This window comes from Acipenser ruthenus, chromosome 5 (genome assembly GCF_902713425.1).
Source record: "Acipenser ruthenus chromosome 5, fAciRut3.2 maternal haplotype, whole genome shotgun sequence".
NCBI classification, from domain to species: Eukaryota; Metazoa; Chordata; class Actinopteri; order Acipenseriformes; family Acipenseridae; genus Acipenser; species Acipenser ruthenus.
Genome location: NC_081193.1, coordinates 32,597,756 through 32,621,379, shown reverse-complemented (window position 1 = coordinate 32,621,379; position 23,624 = coordinate 32,597,756). Strand labels below are relative to the sequence as shown.

The following is a 23,624-nucleotide window of genomic DNA, read 5'->3' as shown; positions in this document are numbered from 1 at the left end:
ATTAAGATTAATGGATATACAGTATATAATATATCACCTTTTAGTGATCCCCCCCCCCCCCTCTACATTAACTATCATAGTATAACTAATTATGTTAAATATAATCATGCAAGTGAAACAAAGGCGGTGCTTCAGTCTGTTTTTTGGGGCTTATCATTTTGTGGTTAGTTTATTGTTTAAGTTCCGGAGTGCTTCCACCCACATTTTCCCTCGTAGGGTAAGCTAAAGTAAGGCAGCAAAGGCTGCTATAAAATACAATACAAAAGATATGCTACTCGTACTCTCTCTCAGTAACATTGACACAGAAATGCCTAATGCACATAAGCTACGTGATTTTTAAAATATTTTTAAATTCCTGAAAATACGCATGTTCATGTTCATGGGACGTTCTCATCAAAAATCCAATTAAAATGGCGTTAACACTGCAGGAGTTTACTTACTCTTTAGATCCAAAGACCCTTCCTAGAATAATACAGATTCAATCTGGGATCTATTTTCAAGGTAAGAATGTTTAAGATTGTCTCTGGTTTTTGAAACACTGTAAAATTATGAAGGTGTTGTGTAAGCAGTTAGTCATTTATAGTAGATGTAAAATCTTTTAAGGTAAAATAAAACATTTTGGGGGGGGGGGGGGGGGCAAAACATTATAATACTACAATTTATTGCATTTGGTTGTAAACAATACTCAACAGTATACTGCAGGTATATTGAGTGTACATTTTGTATTCAGTTTTTGTCCACTTTCTAGACTCACTGCCAAATTATTTTGCATTTACGGTAACCTACTCACCCGTTTTTTTTTGTTTGTTTGTTTTTTTAAACAATCGCGCTTCAATTGATACGAGGAAATATCTATCTACCTCTCATTTTAAGTGATTTTTTTTGGAGAAACTAGCAATGCAAATTAAATTAGATACTATAACATAAAGGATACCACAGAAGTGCAGATGATTCTGAACTTTGTGGACTGCCTTATGTAAGTGTTTATGCTCAGATGACCATATGGTCACTTTTATGTGGTAATGCTTTGGTGTGAACTATGAAATAATCTGTAACTGCAGTGTTTTTTTATTTTGTTTTTATACTTTCATATCCTGCAAACATGCCCTATTCAGACCAACCAAATTGGTAGTCGATGATGTCTTCTCTGAATTGTATTGTACATAGCCTGTACTAAGCATACTTTTTTTTTTTTTTTTTTTTTTTTAAAGCAGTGTATTTTTAAGCATTAAGGGCTATTCACACTATCATTTATTCGCTGCTTTTTTTTTACACCCGACATTTCACTGCTATTTTTGTATTCAGACTTGCGAGTCAAATATCACAGGCAAGACGGGGGAACATCTGATTTATAGCAGTGCAGAATAACTTGTTCTTTATGACAAGCAGCACAAGAAATATGTCGATAAAGAATACAAACAGAAATGGTGAGAATCGGAAAGTAAGCACTATTGTTATGTTAAAATAAACACGCTGTTTTGACTACAGGCTTTTGTTAAATGTCTGCGTGTAGCTTCTAGAAAGTGCATGCCATGACATATCGCGGCACATTATATTCCACGCACAGTTGAGATACCAATCTTATAGCTGTACGCTATGGTTGTGAAGGAGTTGCCGGTAACAAGGTATCTGAGAAATAAAAACAGTCAGAATGCATCGAAATGATTGTGTTCTGGTAGTCCTATCAGCACTTGTAATTTTGTTTAAGTGTTTTTGTTGCCAATAACATTATTTGAGATGATCTGTTACCAGTACAGCGGCCGATCTGACACACTGTCTCCCAGTCGCTTTTTTTTTTTTTTTTTTTTATTGGCACCCCTGGCTCAGGGTGCCCATTCGCACCACACACCCCTAACCTATTGGGGCTCCCCACCCTATATATACAGTTGTCAAGTTTACATACCCCAATGGAAATTTATAAATTCTAGAAAATTCTCAAACAAATAATTAGGAAAAATCTTTTGTAGCAAAAGTTTTGCTTTTGTGGATGAGGAAAAAAAGTTTTTTTGCAACACTCCACAAATTCTAATTCAAAAGTATTCATTACCCTGACAAGGAAAATTAAATTAATAGCTAGTTGAGGCACCTTTAGCAATAATAACCTCTTTTAAACGATTAGGATATTTGTCAATGAGCTTTTGGCATGATTCTTTAGTGATTTTTGACCATTCTTCAATGCAAAATGGTTCCAGTTCATTCAAATTCTGAGGACTTCTCTTGTGCACAGCCTTCCAACTCATACCAAAGATTATCAATTTAGATCAGGACTTTGACTAGGCCATTCCAGAACTTTGATTTTATTGAAGCAGCACAACATATATATATATATTTTGTATTGATTTATCGAACAGCATTTACAAAATATAGCTATTACACATAACTGTCAAATGCACATTTGTAAATAAATACAATTTGATTACTGTGATACTAGTTTTTGAAAAAAAATCAATAAATGTGTCACAGAAAACAAAAAGCCTTGAAACCAAACGGTACTTTCCATATTATTTCTATAGTATCGTTTTGAAGTGGGCCAAATAGGAGCCAGTATTTTTATGTTTTACTGTTTTATTTCATACCTTTTACATCAACATTAATAAGGGCTTCAATTGTTAATTTATGATATATGATCAGGGTTCATAGTTGGTAGTCCTTTGTTTTTTAGGTGAGTGATATGAGGCACAGCTAGTATAAACGACTTAAGGTCCTTTCACACTGAGTGTGTTGCTTCAAAACTTCAGCGTCCAGCATATTTTGACGCCGTCAAGTTGTTTTCACACCAAACGCGTTCAGATCATTAGAACGCAAGAAACGGCAAACCTGTGGTGCTCGAAGTCAAGATGGCAGACAGCGACGAAGACTTATTATATGTAGCACATCGCCGGAGTAAAAGCCGTGGCAGTTGGAGATATTGGGTCCATGATATACGAGAAGCACAAAAAAAAGTCAGTAAGTCCGGACCAACAACGTCTGGCCATCTGCTTGAGGTGAGTAATAGAAGTAATTTAAATTATATATGTGCAGTCTTGTATAAACGTGTATATTCACTTTTATCACCGGTACTACGGTTTCCTGTATTGAGCTTTAAAAGGAAAACAAAGTAATGCCTACTTTGGAACGCTGTTTAATTGCGCAACAGAATGTACTTGGTGTAACCCACTAGTTTGCAATACAATGCATCAGTTTATTTAAAACCACAAAAAGAAGCAATACAATGCAGCCCAGTTTACAATGCCATCTCACCACACATTATTGCAGACATTTAGCAGACGCCTTTATCCATGGCGAAATTAGAATGTACTTTCTAAAACAATAATTTCCAATACAACATATAAAAAACACAACTAATTCACTGCTATATATATATATATATATATATATATATATATATATATATATATATATATATATATATATATATATTATACACATACACACATAGGTACCCACTACGTAAGTTAAAACAGAGGGGTAAAATATTAGGGGGACACACATATGTCCCCCTATTAATTTTGTACCCATAAAGTGCAGATATATTGACCCAAAAGTCTCCCAAAGGTATAATTTGTTCTATTATTATTTTAACAGTTCCGTATTGAAGAGTAGGCCTAATTTTATTATTTTATTTATTTTTATTATTATTCTTTTTAAAGATTTCTGGCCACTGGTGATTCATATTCCACCACTGGTTTCAGCTATCATGTTGGTGTGTCTACTGTCGTTGTGATCGTAGAAGACACATGTGTCACCATCTGGGAAAAACTGGTCCCACTCTATATGCCTACCCCCAAAGAAGAGGACTGGCTTGCTATTGCAAAAAGGTTCATATAATAATAATAATAGTTTTTGTAGCATAAAGAGACCTATAATAAGAATATGTAATATGGAAAAGTATACATATTTTCAATTTCAGGTATTAGGAAGCCTGGATTTCCCCCATTGTTTGGGTGCAATCAATGGCAAGCACGTGGTCATCCAGGCCCCTCCAAATTCCGGCTTGCAGTATTTTAATTACAAAGGTATATAAATGACCATTTAACATTTTGGAATTAAATATCCCAATGTATCATTTTAAATATGTTTTACACAAAATAGGAATAATGTGTAATTTAACAAGTGCTACTAATTTCATGTTTATAATATATTGTAGATTAAATATTTTAACATGTTTTTTATAGGCATTTTTTCTATCGTCTTGATGGGACTTGTGAAGGCCTATTATTCTTTCATTGCCATTGATGTTGGCAGTTATGGGTCTAACAGCAATGGTGGAATTTTCTCCAATTCAGCAATATGGAAGGCACTAAATTCCAACAACCTCCATGTTCCCCCTGCCATAGCACTACCATCTGCACCAAGGTTAGGCCCAATGCAATTTGTTGTGGTGGGAGATGAGGCTTTCCCACTGAAGACATACCTTCTCTGGCCATATCCTATAAGAGGACTGACAGAAGAACAGTGAGTCCTTAATTACAGGCTGTCCCAGGCAAGGCGCTGCTCAGAGAATGGTATTCTTGGGCAGCGTTTTAGAATATTCAATCGAAGAATCCCGTTGCAGCCTGACAAAGCAGAAAAAGTTGTGAGAGCAATTTGTGTCTTGCACAACTTTCTGCAGAAGTCTGGAGAGGCACATCAGCAACAGGAAGTGGTTGAGGAGGAAAAGCCACTTGAGGGTAGTGGTCTCCTTAAAATGAATCAGTTCGGTGGAAACAGGCCTTCACAAGATGCCTGTGATGTGAAGGATGCCTTTCGTGATATTTTTTTTTAATTCTGAAGGGCAGGTACCCTGGCAACTGTCTGTGGTACGGAGGGGCACCAGGGCGGTATTACATTTTTAAAATGAACGTGTCTCTGGAAGTCAATAGCATTTTTTTCTCTTTACTCGTTTTCTCAGTATTGTTCTTACTACTTATCCGATATAAATCCGGATAAATATGGATTTTAAATTCTAGTGCATAGCCTACACTGGAAATGTATTTAAATGCAGTAAATACCCAACAGTAGGCGTGTTTACACTAACATTTTTTAAAAAGACTTAAAAAGACGCATTCATCCTCACATGTAACATTAGGCTATATGTTTGCTGTATACCATAAATAAATAAATGAACTTGCAGTAACCCACATTACATTTTTTACTACAGGACAGCTGCTTGATGAGTTTTATAATATCTTGGACCTTAGGCTCTGTTCATGACCCATTTAAAAAAAAAAAAAGGGTAAAAAGCTAATTAGAAGCAAGACTGTCTTTTAACCGATGCGTCCGAATCTAGCACTTGTTTTTGTTTTTTTACTCTTCTGTGCAAAATATAAAATTGTTGTTAGAGTGATGTGTAGCCTATAGATTCCATTTAGGAGTAGTGGTTAGGGCTCTGGACTCTTGACTGGAGGGTTGTGGGTTCAATCCCAGGTGGGGGACACTGCTTGAGCAAGGTACTTTATCTAGATTGCTCCAGTAAAAACCCAACTGTATAAATGGGTAATTGTATGTAAAAAAATACTGTGATATCTGTATAATCTGAAATAATGTATAATGTGATATGTTGTAACAATTGTAAGTCGCCCTGGATAATGGCATCTGCTAAGAAATAAATAAATAATAATAATAATAATTGCATCTTTGTGACTTGCAATCAATATGACATTGAATTCCTGCAACACCTGAAAATATTAACTATTGAAATTTATAAACTAGACGTTTCAGATGAAAACAAATAATTGTAATAAAGGCAAATACTAACTTTTTATTTAAATATTTTTATTTATTTATTTATTTTCCTATTAAACATATTAAAGTATTTTTATTTTATGTTGACAGTGTTTTAATATTAAATATAATTAACAAATAACACAGCTTAAAATATTTTTAAATAAACATACATTGTTACCGTTATTAAACATTATTTATAATTCTGTGAAGTTTTGTTTATTATCTTTCATCAGAAACTTTTGGGGTCTGAGATTTACAGCTGGTGGTTGGATCTGATTTAGGAGGAGATCTGGCTGTGGGAAAGGTTCAAATAATGGGGGAATGTATGTTTGTGGTAGATAATGGACAGGATATTGAGAGTTGGTCAGCGTGCCGAATGAGATGGATCATTTTTAGTTTGACTAGGGATTTTTGTTGATCGGTTAGTCTGCGCAATGTTGGAGCCAGTGAGTACAGCCAAGCCTCATCCTCATCTTGCACTGGCTCAGGTGCAGAAACAACCCTCTGCTGTTTGGCAGCCAGTTAAGCAAGTATTTCATTGCCTATAGGGTCATGAAGCGATGGTCCTTTCCTTTTGCCTGATGTGGAAGTGGTACGAGATGGTATTCCCTCTGGCATGCTTGTGTCTTTTATATGTTCCAGACTGTGCCCCTCGTCATCTTCATCACTAGCTTCCCCAAGTATGTTACTGTCCCTTAAAATAAAAACCTAACAGCCATAGTTAAAAAATAAATAAAACACAGTGCAAATAATAAGTGAGAAAAAATCGGCATTATTATTATTATTATTATTATTATTATTATTATTATTATTATTATTATTATTAATAAATAACAATAATTACCCTACTATTGCTGTTCCTCTACCTTTTCATTTCCAAATGCTGCTCCAAAAACTGCATTTGCAGCATGTATTTCCATGGTTTGACTTTCCTTAGTGCCTGCTCACTTTGTTTTTTGGTCCTTTTAGGAGAAAACTGGTCCCGCAAGGTCTTTTTGGGGGGGGGGGGGGGGGGGTCCCAATGTATTTTATTATCCACCAAAACCAGCCAATCAATACTTTGCATTGACAAAAGCAACCAATTCTGTACCTGCAACTGCTAAATCAGCCAATCATAGCCTGTCAACTCGATTGGTGCTCAGCAAATTTCAACAATTAAAAAAAAAACACAACATATTTAAACACAGCTGTTTTATCATCTTATTATTGGAAATTCTAACAAGAACAGGTCCTTTCAGAGTGGTTGGTATGACAGTGGATTGGCTGACTGCAACTAATAACCATCTTGCTGGTCCTGTTTACTTTTCAGTAACTGGTAATTTGCTCACATGGACAAAGTATGGTTCTTTTTTTGCATGGCATATTGATGAATGGTCCCGCAAGCTCTTACATTTGTTTTTGTTTTTTTTACTATATCTGAAAGTCACAAGATGTGCAAATAATAATACAAAAATATTCTTATTCTTATTTATTACATTTGATTTATAAGAATTAAATGCAATGCGTAAACACACGTTACATAGTGAGAGAACAAGTGGAGTTAAGACTTTGACGCCTTGACGCAACGGGCTCAGTGTGAAAGGACCTTTATTGTTATCTTAACAGCCTACGGAGTAGAACACAGCCAGCTTTCTCTACAGTAGCGGTTCTCAAACTTTTTGCGCCGCGCCCCCTTCCTCTTGTCTGTGGTATTTGAAATGTGGCGGATTTATACTTTGGGGGATTTTTTTCACAACATGTTCACAAAAAAAAGTCACAGTTTTGCATTTACACTTTTAATTCCAAAAACATTTAAATACATGTTTACTTAACTAAATATGTCTGCTAAAACAGTATCTCATTTACAGTAACTCGTTATAGCATCTACAATGTAACTGCAGCAACTTGGAGAACAACAAAGGCGGCCTTCTAATCAGTTACAGTATTTGTCATTCTTATATGGCCCTTAATTTTAACAATCAGTAAACCTTTATGATAAGCATTTGCTGTCTCTCAGTTTTAAAACTATGGTTCACAATATAACACAGTGGAACGATCACAGTACTACCATGCAGTAATTGCAGGGCAGTATTGTCATGTGTGAAATCTTTAACAATAAATCCCAAACGAAAATACTTTTATTTGCTTTGATATTATTTCAAACTGGTTAATAGACTAGTAAGCACAGGCAAAAGCATCTCATTTCTGGACTTTGCGATACCTGCACGATGCCTGCATTAATAGTCGTATCTTCAACGTATTGACAATAACAATCAACCATTTTGTTACAGACTTTCAACAAGTCTGACATAAACAATTTTGGCTGTTACTTAAACCCTTCTAAAAAAAAAGAACACAAAAATGCTTAATATAAAAAAGAACAGTCCTACTACAGTAGCAGGCGCAGTTTACACTGCATCTGGGATTCTGATCGCATCAGATCAATTCCAGATTTTTTAAATCCATTGATGGAAATGTCCGGTCTACATTATTTCTCTAGTCCAGCACTTCTTTAATCTGTTCTGTATACCAGTTTGACAGAGGGCGGGATCGCTACGAGTCCTGTATGCAACCCTCTGATTGGTGGAAGTATTATTGGTGATCCAATCAAAATAAAGCCCAAATAAAGTATCCACCCGTTATACGGTATAGCCTAGGTTAAGATGTGCACTGTAATTAAAAATAAATACAATCAAATAAAAAAATGTAAATTAAAAAATAGAAAAAAACCCTGAACCTTCTCGCACCCCCCAGTTTGAGAACTGCTGCTCTACAGTATGTACTAAAAGACATCAGATGCACAGGTTTCATGAATGTTGAATAATACTGTAAATTTGTTCAGGAAATTCTTGATTCAGGGGATATAGGAGATGCCCATTCGTCTGTATGCTTTTCAAGGTTACTTTTTTATATATGAATCTACTGCGAATGTATGTCATGGTGGCTTTTTCATGATGCTATTTTTTAACACCGTGGCAGCAGAAAGGGCATGTTACTGATATACTGTACTTTGTTCATAGTAGTGTAAAAATGAATACACATTTAAAAAACATTTATTTAAGTCTATTTAATCTTGTTCCTTTAATCTTGTGGTCTGATCTTGGATTCCCACCATGAAGTACTAAGCAGGCTTGTAGAGAAACAGCACTAACTAAAAGAGAACATGAAATAGGGGACTTCTGGTTGAAAACAGCAGGAGGGAGAAATAGCTACAAATACAAACTGATTCAAGAGATGATAAAAAGGGCAAGATGAAAAGGTAAAACAGGATAAAGGCAATGGAGCGATAAAAAGGTTGATTGAGAGTTGGAATCAAAAGATCTTTGACAAAGGGTGAGAATTGTGTTCATAAAATAGTTGAATAGGAGTGTTATGGTAAAAAGAAATACAATCCAGAAAGGCTAAGAGATAAAAGATTTGATCGACAATTCATTAAAAAATGGAATTGGTCTGCTCCTTCCTCTAGTAGTTCTAAAAAAAAAAAACAACACACACATACACTCAAGAGGCCACAGAGAGCAACAAGATAAAAGTTAAACAGGATTAAAAGATCTGTCTCCAGTTTTAACAGTGCTATTCCCTCACTGACATACAAGATGAACTTATATCAAGGTAAACCTTATCAGAAACTAAGTCAAATGTTTTGTTTAGTGCCCCATTCAGTGTAAATGCACGAGCTGAAACGTGTATCTACTTGACATAGTTTCTTACACTATAAGTCACCATGTAATTTGTGTTTCTGAATTATGTAAACTTGCCTAAAGATTTTATATGAGAACACCTTATTTTTCTTAATATACATTTCACTCAAATTAGGAACATCAAGTACCATGGCAAATCCTGCAGGTTGGATGCAGTGGCACTGGAACAATTTTTAAAGTGGGGGTGCTGAAAGCCATTGAACAAAACTGTAACCCCTGCATATGATGGAAGCCATGCAAAACCCCAGCACCCCTAGTTCCAGCGCCTTTGGTTGGATGCATCTGACTCCACATTACAAACATTATGTTACTCGACATAAATCTGGAATAGCATCCTACCGAGAGCAAATCTCAGAAAAAATTGCTGTGTATTTTATTCTATTAAGGGCAGAATGACCGCTAATTTCAGTCAAGTTGGTCTGGTCTGGTACTTTGTGAACGTCCTGATTCATAACACTTTGTTGTTTGTGCACTATATTTTAAAACTGCTTGAAAAAAAAAAATTAATGTTTTAAAATGTCATTGATATGTGAATGGATTGCAATCGTAACTGCCCTTCCACCCAACTGAAACCATAGCCTTCACAATCATGCGACATGTGATTCATCAACTACCAATTTCTGAGGTCGACTATTAAACTATGTGTGAAATTTGCACAAAAACTCATAGGAACAAGCCTTGGTGTTTGGATTTTTTCTACGGACCACTTGCCACGCATTCTTTCACAATGGCATTTTGAAACTAATTTTTATGTAGAAAGTAAAGTATTTATAGTATAAAAAATACCAGAAGACAAGGTGGGTGGGAAGCAATTTGAAAAATTAAAAAATGATTGGAGTGTACAGGATCTTACTTACCACTGCTGGTTGGCTGAAACAGGACTGGTGGTGCACAGTCGATAGGATTTATAGCATTTTGGTTAAATATGACCGCGTCAAGAACAGACTGTACACGTTATTTCCAGAAGTAGTGTTAATAAAATTTCCTTTTGGCATATAGTCTTGTGAGATATATTAAACTTGTCTGAATAAACCCATATAAAAACATGGAGCTGAAATCGATCATTCATAATGTGGTACAGTTCACAAGTCAAGCTACAAATATGGACTCTTTTTGTTTCACATTAACTTCTGTTACTATATGCAGCTAACCTCTCCAAAAACGTATTGAAATAATGGTATATTCCTATACCCCTGGCAATACTGTAGCACATATTTGAAAATTAAAAGTGCTAAAACTGTGTTTTTCATGTTTTTAATTTAGTTATTCAAAGCGAGTTGGGAATATTCAATGCAGTGCGCTACTTTTATGCCAAGCAAAAAGGCTGGGACAGTCAGATTAGGTTTTTAATTTTCCTGAGGTTCAGTGAACACAAGCAGTAGAATGAGCACAGATTAGAAAGCAGTGCATTTCCGTGAATGCTAGATGTAGATTTTTTTTTTTTTTTTTTAATAATGCTAGCTAAAAAAAAGAAGTCTGTAATTCTGACAAGACAAATGTGCCTTCATAATGTGTAAATTACTTACTTAGTATTTGTTTCACATTAGAAAGCTGTTTCAGTTAATGGCGGCTTTGAAGGCGATGATTGGTATTTGCATCAAAAGGGAGCTGTAATATACAGTACAGTCAGCACTTGGATATCCATCACACAGATACATGTCAGTAGCGTTCACAAATCAAAATCAATCTCCATTATATTGTAGTGGAGGCGTATCTGGTCCGCAGTGGAATAAAAGAAGACAACACAGGATGCAGCTCAAAGCAGTTAAAACTGCTATTTTTATTGAAAATGGAATGGCAGGCAAAACAATACTCTTTTTAGCAAAATGATAAATAGCTCAGTAGGCAACGCCAACAACACAAAACACAATACAATAAAATACAACACAACACAACATAACCCCAAGCTGCGCACAGGTAGCTCATAAATAAAGAGCCCCCCCCCCCCCCCGGAGCCCTATTGGCTCACACACACACGGGCATGTTTACATACACACTGACCAATCGCTTCCACTCACAGACTCACGCAGGGTGACACACACAAACGGCAGGGAAGACAGGACAGCACACACACACACACACCTGCTCCCCTCCCAGCGTCCAGTCCCAAGCAGTACAAACTGACCCGCCGTTACACTATATATGTAATAAATTAATGCACTTACCCGTCACGCGATTTCCGACTCCGTCACCAATTTTCTGATACAAAGCCCATCTCTTCAATGTTACAATTTATTTGAATATCTGTCACTGCCCACTTTTTATTTTTTCTTTCACCTGCAAAATCTGTTTTTATTGTGCAGTTACACAGCGCTTCCTCCAGTTTCACCTGACAAAAATGCAGCAAAAACAAAGTGAGCAAGACAAGCTACTGTTATGTAAAACAGTTAATCATTAAACAGTTTTAGATACTGTGATGCATTTTTATTTAATCTGTGGTCTTTAGTTGTTTTTGTGCATTTTCATGTGCAAGTGAACTGTGTCTAGGGCCTTATTGAGCACTATATTCTGCAATTTGAAATACTGATTTTGGATACTGTTTTAATTCTGGAAACTGCCACGAGAAAAGAGTGTTTTCTGCAAAATTCTGCGGCAATGACTTTTTAATGAAAAACAGTGTACATGAGTATAAATAAATAAGAAAAAGTAAGTCACAGTTAGTTTTTTTTTTTTTATTAAATCACATTACTAAAATCTGAAAAAAAGAATAAACATGTTTGCCATATTTTCTGGAAATCACGAGAAAAAAACACATTCAATAAAGCAAAGAAGTTCACTTAAAAACAAAAAAATTCTTTACAGCACTGACTATTGGATGCCATTTTTTAAAAAATATACATAAAACATAACATTTGCCTTGCAGAATAAGATTGTAGTGGTGTACTGGGATTCAAATTAGTATTGGTACATTTTACAAATGCACTGTTTTACAAATGTGTACTAGGCTTGGAGGATTTTTTTTACAAATATAACAGGCTATTTTTAGTGCCTGTAGCTGACTGATCCGCTTAGCGGAGGTGATAGCTGCCAGAAAGGCTGTCTTCATAGAGAGATATTTCAACTCTATGGAATGTATAGGCTCAAACGCGGCCTTAGTGAGAGCCTCCAATACCACATCTAGACTCCATTCGGGGAGGACGTAACGCACCCTTTAGAAAACGGGTCGCTAGTATATGAGTGCCCGGGGATACTGAGTCAATGGGGACATGGCATGCAGATATGGCTGCTAGGTACACTTTCAATGTAGAGTGGAATTTACCTGCCTCTAACAGATCTTGCAGAAACTGTAAAATAATTGCTATAGGGCAATAGATGGGATCATGTCCTCTGGTCATGCACCAGTTTTGAAAATACTTCCACTTGTAAGCGTACAACACTCACGTGGAAGAAGCCCTAGCATTCTGCAGTGTGCTGACGACTGCATCTGAGAGTCCTAAGGCGGACAGACCCACAGTTGGAGTCTGACCAGCTCTGGGTGCCAGAGGGTGCCCTTCACCTGACTGTGGAGATCCATGCGGAGCGGAATCTCCCAGGGCTGGCCCTGCAGCAGCTGGCAGAGGCTCGAAAACCAGATTCTCCTGGGTCATCTGGGGGTCACCAGGAGAACTGCCGTCTTGTCTCTCCTGACCCTCTCGAGGAAGGCAGGGAGCAGCGGTACTGGCGGGAAAGCGTACAAAAGCTCCTTGGGCCACTCGTCGGCTAAGGCGTCAATGCCTAGTGAACCTTAGTCTCTGCCGTGGCAAAGACGTCGACTTGGGCTTCCTCAAAGGGTTCCCAAATGCACTGCACCACCTGAGGGTCCATTCTGATGGGTGAAGACCTTCCCTCGAGAAGACAATTGTGTATCACTCCTTCACATAGGGCTTCCCAGCATAGGCGAGACATGGTTAGCTGACGGTGTCTGTCTCGCTTGAGGTGTAGCCGAAAGTCATTGAGCCACACTTGGAGTGGGCACATGTGGAGTAACCCCAGTTGGATGGCTGCTGAAGCTGCGGCCATCAGACCCAGTAATTTTTGGCACAACACCAATTGTACTGTGGACCGTTGTTGAAACAAGACCAGACAGTTGCAAATGGAAGCTACTCTGTTGTCCGACAGGTAGACGTGCATCATATTAATTTGCACCGGTATTAATTGGCCCTTGGCATTGTTGAGGGCGATACCAAGCCTCGACAGATGCTGTGTGGGCCACTGCTCCTTCTTGGGACTGGGAACAAATCAACCAGTCATCCAGGTAATTCAGGTGATTCCTTGCAGCCGCAAGGGAGCTAGGATGGCATTCATGCACTTTGAAAATGTGCAGGGGGCTAAGGAGAGGCCGAATGGCAGCACAGAAAACTCAAAGACGCTGCCCTGAAAGGCGAAGCAGAGATATTTCCTGTGCGCTGGATATTTCCTCTGTCGCCCGGCCAGACAGACTGGAGGATGTGGCGATGTGTGACCATCTGGAACCTCCTCTCCCTCAAGAACCCATTGAGGTGTCTCAGGTCTAGGATGGGGCGAAGGCCGCTGTCCTTTTTTGGCACCAAGAAGTATCTCGAGTAGAACCCCTCTCTTTGAGAGGTATGTTCTACGAGACGGATGGCTTGTTTGACAAGCAGTGTTTCTATTTCTTCTCTGAGAGCCAAGAACTGGAGAGGGTTGTTCACGGATGTGACTGTGATCCTTCGAAAGGGATGACGTCCCGCATGGAAGTGCAGCGCGTAACCGGTGTGTACAGTGGCGAGCACCCAGGAGTCACACAACCCGTGCAGCGCAAAGCTTACAGTGGAGTGGAGCAGTCTCAGATGTCGTCTGGATCGCATGCAGCGCGTGGATTGCAGCAGGGTGGTACAGTCTACAGATGGGAGAAAAAAGAAAGAGACACTTGTTTTTTTGGACCTACACACCACCTTTATGGGTGAGTGAAGCACATGCTTGTTGTTGTTTCTTTGTTTATTTTTAAACTGCATGGCAGTGGTACACACAGACACTCAAGCAAGCTGGAGTGTAAGGGGATTTTTTTTTTTGTTTGTTTTTACTGTAAACATTAATAGAAAAACAATACTAACTAACAACCTGTAGGGGCATGCCGAGGTCGCCCAGAGTCCTCGATTCAACAGCGGCACGCAGCAGAGCTGGGTCTCGCTGGAGGATCATGTTCCTTAATATTTACTTTCAAACAGCTGCAAAAAGCAGAGGAAAAGATAGAAGCACATGCAGCAAGCTTCAAGGTAGTGAAGCAGACTACCATCGCCAGGTGATGTAGGCTGTTGAAAATATATATATAATTATTATTTTTTATTTTTTTAAATGAAACGCCGCTGTGCAGTGTTAGCTCAGTCTTCAGCTGCCGAGTTTCTGATTCCGGGGAAGTGGCAAGCCGACTTCTAGTAATAAAATTGAGAGAGAGAGCTCTTCAAGAGTCAATCACACAACTGGAAAAAGGTTATACTCACCTTACCAACCTGGTCGGGAGAAGGCAAAAGAGGATGATGTCTCCGCGCAGTGACTATTTATTGCCATGGTAGGCGGGACCGAGGACGTCACTCCACGGAGGGGCCTATCGGCAGCTTTGATATAAAATGCTCAGTGAATACCTGACAAGCAGGCATATCCCAAAATTATGGTGTTGGTGGTCATCTTCGAATTGAAGGGGAACCAATACAGTACATCTACAGTGCCTTGCGAAAGTATTCGGCCCCCTTGAACTTTGCGACCTTTTGCCACATTTCAGGCTTCAAACATAAAGATATGAAACTGTAATTTTTTGTGAAGAATCAACAACAAGTGGGACACAATCATGAAGTGGAAGTTTTTTATTTGTTAAAAAAGTTTGAAATATCCAATACATTATTGGATATTTCAAACTTTTTTAACAAATAAAAAACTGAAAAATTGGGCGTGCAAAATTATTCAGCCCCTTTACTTTCAGTGCAGCAAACTCTCTCCAGAAGTTCAGTGAGGATCTCTGAATGATCCAATGTTGACCTAAATGACTAATGATGATAAATAGAATCCACCTGTGTGTAATCAAGTCTCCGTATAAATGCACCTGCACTGTGATAGTCTCAGAGGTCCGTTTAAAGCGCAGAGAGCATCATGAAGAACAAGGAACACACCAGGCAGGTCCGAGATACTGTTGTGGAGAAGTTTAAAGCCGGATTTGGATACAAAAAGATTTCCCAAGCTTTAAACATCCCAAGGAGCACTGTGCAAGCGATAATATTGAAATGGAAGGAGTATCAGACCACTGCAAATCTACCAAGACCTGGCCGTCCCTCTAAACTTTCAGCTCATACAAGGAGAAGACTGATCAGAGATGCAGCCAAGAGGCCCATGATCACTCTGGATGAACTGCAGAGATCTACAGCTGAGGTGGGAGACTCTGTCCATAGGACAACAATCAGTCGTATACTGCACAAATCTGGCCTTTATGGAAGAGTGGCAAGAAGAAAGCCATTTCTTAAAGATATCCATAAAAAGTGTTGTTTACAGTTTGCCACAAGCCACCTGGGAGACACACCAAACATGTGGAAGAAGGCGCTCTGGTCAGATGAAACCAAAATCGAACTTTTTGGCAACAATGCAAAACGTTATGTTTGGCGTAAAAGCAACACAGCTCATCACCCTGAACACACCATCCCCACTGTCAAACATGGTGGTGGCAGCATCATGGTTTGGGCCTGCTTTTCTTCAGCAGGGACAGGGAAGATGGTTAAAATTGATGGGAAGATGGATGGAGCCAAATACAGGACCATTCTGGAAGAAAACCTGATGGAGTCTGCAAAAGACCTGAGACTGGGACGGAGATTTGTCTTCCAACAAGACAATGATCCAAAACATAAAGCAAAATCTACAATGGAATGGTTCACAAATAAACATATCCAGGTGTTAGAATGGCCAAGTCAAAGTCCAGACCTGAATCCAATCGAGAATCTGTGGAAAGAACTGAAAACTGCTGTTCACAAATGCTCTCCATCCAACCTCACTGAGCTCGAGCTGTTTTGCAAGGAGGAATGGGCAAAAATGTCAGTCTCTCGATGTGCAAAACTGATAGAGACATACCCCAAGCGACTTACAGCTGTAATCGCAGCAAAAGGTGGCGCTACAAAGTATTAACTTAAGGGGGCTGAATAATTTTGCACGCCCAATTTTTCAGTTTTTTATTTGTTAAAAAAGTTTGAAATATCCAATAAATTTCGTTCCACTTCATGATTGTGTCCCACTTGTTGTTGATTCTTCACAAAAAATTACAGTTTCATATCTTTATGTTTGAAGCCTGAAATGTGGCAAAAGGTCGCAAAGTTCAAGGGGGCCGAATACTTTCGCAAGGCACTGTATATGGAAGCCTACTTATTTTAAAACACAGTCCTTTCAGCGGTGCATTTTTATATTGTATCCCTGAAAAAGGGGCCAAAATGAAATAATCAGATATGCGTCACACGCGTTCAACCGTCACTAAAGTCAAAATTTTATGGGGCCGGATATGTGAGTGCTGGCTGTATATTAATTTATAAACACACCCGTAATAAAAGAAAACAGATAAAGGGGAAAAATGCAGACTACATATATATCTTATAATTATATATCACATGGTTCAAACTATTTGTTGCGTTGCTTAGTAATATTCGTAGCACAACATGTGATTGTGTTGAAATTGTTTTTTGCAAGAACTGCGTAATTGAATTTTGGGAGTTGTTTGCGGACCACCTGGAGTTTTCTCACAGACCACAGATTGAGAACCACTGAGCTAGGGTATTCACCCTTTCCTGTGAAAGATGGGTAAGAAACAACACTTATTATTAGGTCTACATCTCTGTCAGGGGGTAAATGTAATTGAGAAGTGAAAAGGTAGACCTTGACCTAGAAAATGTGACCTTGATATTTTGTTCTTTGGGTGTTATTTTTAGTAACGCAATAACACAACTTCACAAGAAAAATCAGATACAAGTTTACAGTTAGCAGGATATGGTCCATTGATTCACATTCAGCAGCAATCACAAGGGGCATGAAAGTCGGTGTCCATCCAATCAGCTTGTCCCTTAATGATGTGGCTGTTTAGACCAACATCAATACAGTCTCCAGGGAATGGCAAAGTTTGTAGAAAACCACCACCAGAAAGCACAACACATCCCTAGGGAAGCTGCCATTCAATAGTATGACATGTTACAGCATGTATATTGTGTACAGAATAAAAGTAAAACTCAAAATTCATAAAATAACAAGATAGTAACAGAACAATAGTACATAGTCATGAATGTGAGGTGTTATATTTTAGATGCATCTAAATAGGCAGGTTTTTATCTCTTTAACCAGTGGAAAATGTAAAAACCACCAAACACCTTGAACCAAACTGCTAAATGACACCTTAAAATAACCCAGTTGTGAGAACATTAATTTGATACGTTACAAACAGTTTATACATTGTTAATATTTGCAATCACACCCAACTGAAAAATGCTAAAATGTTGAGTATGTATGTAATTGTGACATTTATAATGGCCCTATAGGCCTACAGTATTTAATCAAATAGTTAATTTCAAAAGCACGGGAGACAATGAGAGGTGCTTCTGTTTTTCTTAATATACTGTATAGTCTAATACTTTAATAGCCTGTGGTTTTCAGATGCAAGCCATTTACCGGAGTAACATTTTCTTTTCTTTTAAAGTCAGCACATGTTTTACCGCAAAGATGGAAGGTTTCAATTTATGGCCTTAGGCCAAGGAAATGCATGTATACATGTGCACTGTTCTCTATATATAAACTACTCTTTATATTTACAAAACAATTGCTTGAATATATTATAGGCTGGGATTTTGTCATTAAAATTTGTATTCAAAATCATGGAGCAGTCATGGTAAATTTGTTCAAAATCACAGAGGAATTGGGGAAATGGTGTGTGAATCACAGGGATGAATATTAAACTATGTTTTTTAAATACAATATACCTACATAAAAATAAAATGAGTCTGTCTATATAATAATAATAATCATCATAATAATAATAATAATAAACCTTTATTTATATAGCGAAATTCGTGTACAATACAATTCAAAACGCTTTACATACAGACAAATACAAAAATACAATAATAAACAGTAAGAAAAGAGTACAGTTATTAGAAACAGAAGTAACAATAAAACTCAGAATAAAACATACAAATGTTATGGAAAAGCTATATTAAAAAGGTATGTTTTTAATCGAGATTTGAAGATTACAATTGAAGGTGAATCTCTGATAAAAGGGGGTAAGGAGTTCCAGAGTGTGGGGGCATTAAAACAGAAAGCAGCCTCTCCCATCCTTTTACCATTCACCCTCGGAATACATAAAAGGCCAGCATTTGCAGATCTCAGAGTGTGTTCAGGCTGATAAGGAATTAGCATATCATTTAGATATTGTGGAGATAGTCCATTCAGTGCTTTAAAAACTAGTAATAGAATTTTAAAATCAATTCTGTAACGCACAGGAAGCCAATGCAATGATGCCAACACAGGTGTAATGTGAGCCCTTTTTTTGTTCTAGTTAGCAGTCTAGCAGCAGCATTTTGCACTAGCTGTAGACGTGATATAGCATGACTTGTAAGTCCAGAGAATAAAGCGTTACAGTAATCTAACCTAGAAAAAATAAGAAGGAACATTTATTTAAATATGTTAAATATGTTTTTATTTATTATGTTTTTCACAACATCAGGTTCAAGTTTTAATCCTGTAAATCGGTAAGCTTCACAGCATATACAACTGTTCATATACACAAAAATGTTAATTTTACATCAAATTTGATGGGTTTTCTACAGGACAGCAAACAAAAACTATAGGTTTTACATAACTTTAAAAAATAAAGTTTGGTACAGTTTGCAGTTATTTTAAGTTTTTGTTTGTTTGCATATTATTATGATATAACATGTTGTACATTGAGAGGTTTGATGCCTCTATGGAGCGCTGGTGTAGCATGAGAAGGTGCATCCCTTCAGCGCCATTGGTTTTACCACGCATGCGCACGTTATGTGACGTACAGGAGATTCACTTTTGCATAGCTATACCTATGAGAAACTGCGTCACGTGCAGTTGTGCACCCCTACTTACAGTATATTAATATTCACATTTAGCTGTTTATTTTTCAATAAAATATGTTGTTTATTAATAAATAGGTTGTTCCGCTTCCTGCTTTTTCACACTATGTTAGTAATGTGAACGATTCACGTGATTTCCATGACAGGCAACTAAAGTTCACGTTTGAATGTATTTTTACGTCTTAATAATAGCGTTCCAAATTTAGTCAGTCCACTTGATAGGTGAAGTGCAATGTTCTATTTAAACCATTTTAATTGAGGTTTAAATTTGAAAATGAGTCTTCAAAAAGTGTTTTTCAATTTCAACATGCCAGCAGTGGCTTAATTTAACCCATGTTGCAGTCTATTGTAGTCCATCCAGCAGTAGGTTTAACTATGGTTTTTCCAACCTCTGAGTAACACTTTATGAATATACTGCGTCAGTAAAATGTTATTAAAAAATATAATAATCTTTATATATATATATATATATATATATATATATATATATATATATATATATATATATATATATATATATATATATATATATATATGGCAGCAGTATGGAGTAGTGGTTAGGGCTCTGGACTCTTGACCGGAGGGTTGTGGGTTCAATCCCAGGTGGGGGGACACTGCTGCTGTACCCTTGAACTGTATAAATGGGTAATTGTATGTAAAAATAATGTGATATCTTGTAACAATTGTTAGTCGCCCTGGATAAGGCATCTGCTAAGTAATAAATAACATATATATATATATATATATATATATATATATATTCAATTTGCAGTTGAAAACACTGGATGATATATATATATATATATATATATATATATTGCAAACAATAGAAACTGCAGCTCATGCTGTGCCTTAAACTGTGTCATTGTAGATTTTTCTATTGTGCAGAAAATGTTTTACTTTTGTTAATATGGTTTATATTTATTTTTGTATTGAATTTGATATTTTAATATTTGTTTGCTGGAATGTGTATCAATTGTTCATTTATTTACAGTATCTTTCACTGAAATACATATTGAGTAAAATAGTTTAAATATGTAGAACGCCTTCAAAAATGTAAAATGTTCTTACTTTCTTTAACATAATTCCATCATGGAACCTATATATTTATATTGAGAGGAATGGTAGTTCCTCGCATCAAGTTATCAATGAGAACTGCCAGACTCTTTATACAACAAGGATAGTTTATGTGTTTTCAGGGTATTGGCACAGCAGAAGTATCAGCCAAAAGCACAATTTCACTTTTAATTTGCAGTTCCCAACACTCTTAGGTGAAATGTAGAAAAAAAAGTCAATACCTATCATACAATAAGAGAAATAAGTTGCCAAAGTAAGGTCAAAATGTCCTTCTCCTTTTTTTTTTTTTTTTGTTTGCAGATTTTTGCAGACTCCAGGCACTGTTACCCATGCATATGTATATTACAGGACATCCGAGTTTAATGACAATTAACTTGTTTTGTCAAAATGGAAATATACTAGGGAACGCATTTATTTTGACGTCTATATCATCTATATTAAATTATTTATTTCTGTTTTAAAATGCAACATTTGCCTGCAAAAAAAAAAATATATATATATATATAAAGTCTAGCATCCGTGGGATTTGAAACTGTAACCTTCAGTTTGCAAGCATGTTGTGTTACTGTCAGTGCAACACGATTAGTGAGAAAACAACAAGTCTTTTGAAAGATGAAGTCAGCTGAGGATTCTCTTTTTTTTTTTTCCCCCCAAGTCATCTCATCATTCTGAGATTCTGATCTTACAACTTTACAGCTATACTACTTGCAAATGTTTTAAAACAGGGCAAACATTGTGGTGTGAAAGCTAGGGCGTCTGCATTGCAAGCTGCATTGGAAGCATGTCTTGGGTTTAATTCCCATACATGGTTTATATTGCAAACTTAAAAAAAAAAAAGTATTTTATTTATGATAACAAACAAAATTTAGTTGATATGAATGACACTTTCATTGAACATACATACTTTTGCAGATGTAACTTTAACGTGTATATATATATATATATATATATATATATATATATATATATATATATATATATATATATATATGACACAAGCTAAAATGCTTGATATATTTTAAGAAATATAACATTGAGTAGTTATAACCCTTACATTTCTTTCAATTAAACAGTTTTAACACACAATTACCTGTAGTATTTGCTAGGGAAATGTTAATATAATGTTCTTATTCATTGATACAATTTAAAATTAACCATATGCTCTGTTTTAATCATCACTAATTTATGCTGTTTTTATCCAACAGATATGCATTGGCATTATTTAGACTGTATTAGAACGTACCAATGCTGTGCCAGAACAGGACAATACCAAAACAGTGAACAGTTACAATAAATATAAATGTGTGCTTTTTTTTTCTTTAAAAAAACACTGATAAAACTAAAATCATATTTTGCTGCAATTCAATACAATAGATTTTAGGAATTCTAAATACTGCTTTCAATGAATACCGGGCTCTACCCCTGACTGAAGCTCATCCAGACTGATATAGACTAATTCAGAGACTGCACAGGGAACTATGTCAAAAACAATGCAATGGGAGGTTAAGGAATTTAAAGCTGGAAAACAATAGTAAACTTGTATTGGTTTTATTTTATTGTGGAGATTATACATCTTTTTGTTACATCTTGAATTGTTCTGGATGTTATTGTCCTGGATGTCCTTGGTGATATTGTAACACAAGAGAAAAATGTTCTTATGCAACATTTGTTGGTTGGACAAAACATCAGTAATTACAATTTTTTATGTTATTGATTTTTCAACCCTGGTTTAGTACATCTAACCTTGTTGCCTCATGCTGTTTCTATTTTTGAGCTATTTCTGTTTACTTGCTTTCCTGTTCATTTTCACTACATGCCTGAGAGGATTTATATTGTTTTGTGCTCTTCATTATACATCTTATGCCAACCTCTTCATAGATTGTATTATTTTTACTTCTTTTTTAGGTTCTGTGTATGAGATGTTTGGGAATGAATGTTGTCTTCCTACTGGTGAAGTGATAAAGATTATTGGCTTAAACATCTCAAAATTATCAGCAGAGATACAGAAAGACGGTCCAGACAGCACGTGTATTGAGCTACCTCTAGACTACCCAGGTAAGTACTGTATTATACAACAAAACTATTACAAATATTATTTTTCTCCCCTGTAAAATATAAAGCAAAGTCTGTGTTTATATATACATTTTTAAAAAAAAATTACATTTAAACACTAAATGCTCATACAGATTGATAAAACATGGATTTATCAAAGAAGGTGTTCTATATGCCAGCATATAGGGGCAACAACTGTTCAATGCGCACAAGATCAATGCGGCTTGACGCAATGCCTCCTTTCAGCACTACTTTCTTTAAAGACCTCTCTAGCCTCCTCAGAAAATCAGACAGCTTTTCTCCAGGCTGTTGTCTTAGTGATCTGAATGCAAAATAAAGATCCTCACCAGACTCGGGGGTTCCAAACGTGTGTTCAAGTGCTTCCAGGTAGTCCATCGGGCTAGCATCAGGGTTGGTGGTCCTCACTGCTTGAATAATCTCCAAAGCAGGTCCTTTCAAGCTCTCCCCAATTCTCTTCCTTTTCGCTCTGCTGGAGCAGTCACACTCTTGAACCATGAGATGGACTTGATCCATCCAACTATCAAAACTCTCCTCTCCCGAGGGAGTAGGAATGCTTCCTGAGAATGTTCGTAACCGCCGATACGCATTATTCTCGTTGTGTGATTTCGCCGTTTTCTCTAAAACGTTTCCAACTGCACGAATTATGGCTTCAGGGGACGTGGTTTGCAATGCTTCAGCTGGGTATAGAGCCTGGGCCTCAGGTAACGTATTCCCTTCTTCCTGCAGCAGCTTTGTAAGCTTCTCCTGAAAGCTTGAGGTTGGAACACCTTCACCAGGATCAATAGTTGCTCCATCAGCTACCACTAGCGTCCAGGCTGCAAGATCACCAGGTGGCAGTACTTCATTGGGGACCTGATCTCTATTCGAGAGCACTCACACAATACCATTAAACTCTTTGTAAGGGCATTAAATGTTTTCCCTCTTACTCTCACGCGTCCAAGCACCTTAATAGTGTGCATGGTTTCTTCAATAAAGGCTATATCGGTGCCTTCCGGTATACCAATCACTAATACTGCATGGGCAGAGTCTATTTCTT

At 36.9% G+C, this 23,624-nt stretch overlaps 1 protein-coding gene across 3 annotated transcripts in view; it reads left to right on the top strand.

Moving 5' to 3' along the window:
• Positions 1-197: 197 nt before the first annotated feature.
• The window catches only part of LOC117402504 (protein THEMIS-like), a 39,556-nt gene continuing 16,129 nt past the window's right edge, over positions 198-23,624 (top strand). The window contains exons 1-2 of one of the 3 annotated variants that reach the window (XM_034003721.3): positions 198-501; positions 22,421-22,570. In XM_034003721.3, coding sequence (XP_033859612.1) covers positions 411-501; positions 22,421-22,570 — 241 coding nt within the window. In that variant the 5' untranslated portion in view covers positions 198-410. Of the gene's footprint in view, positions 502-22,114; positions 22,204-22,236; positions 22,571-23,624 lie in introns of those variants that run through there. The other 2 variants (XM_059024006.1, XM_034003722.3) reach the window with 2 other exon arrangements.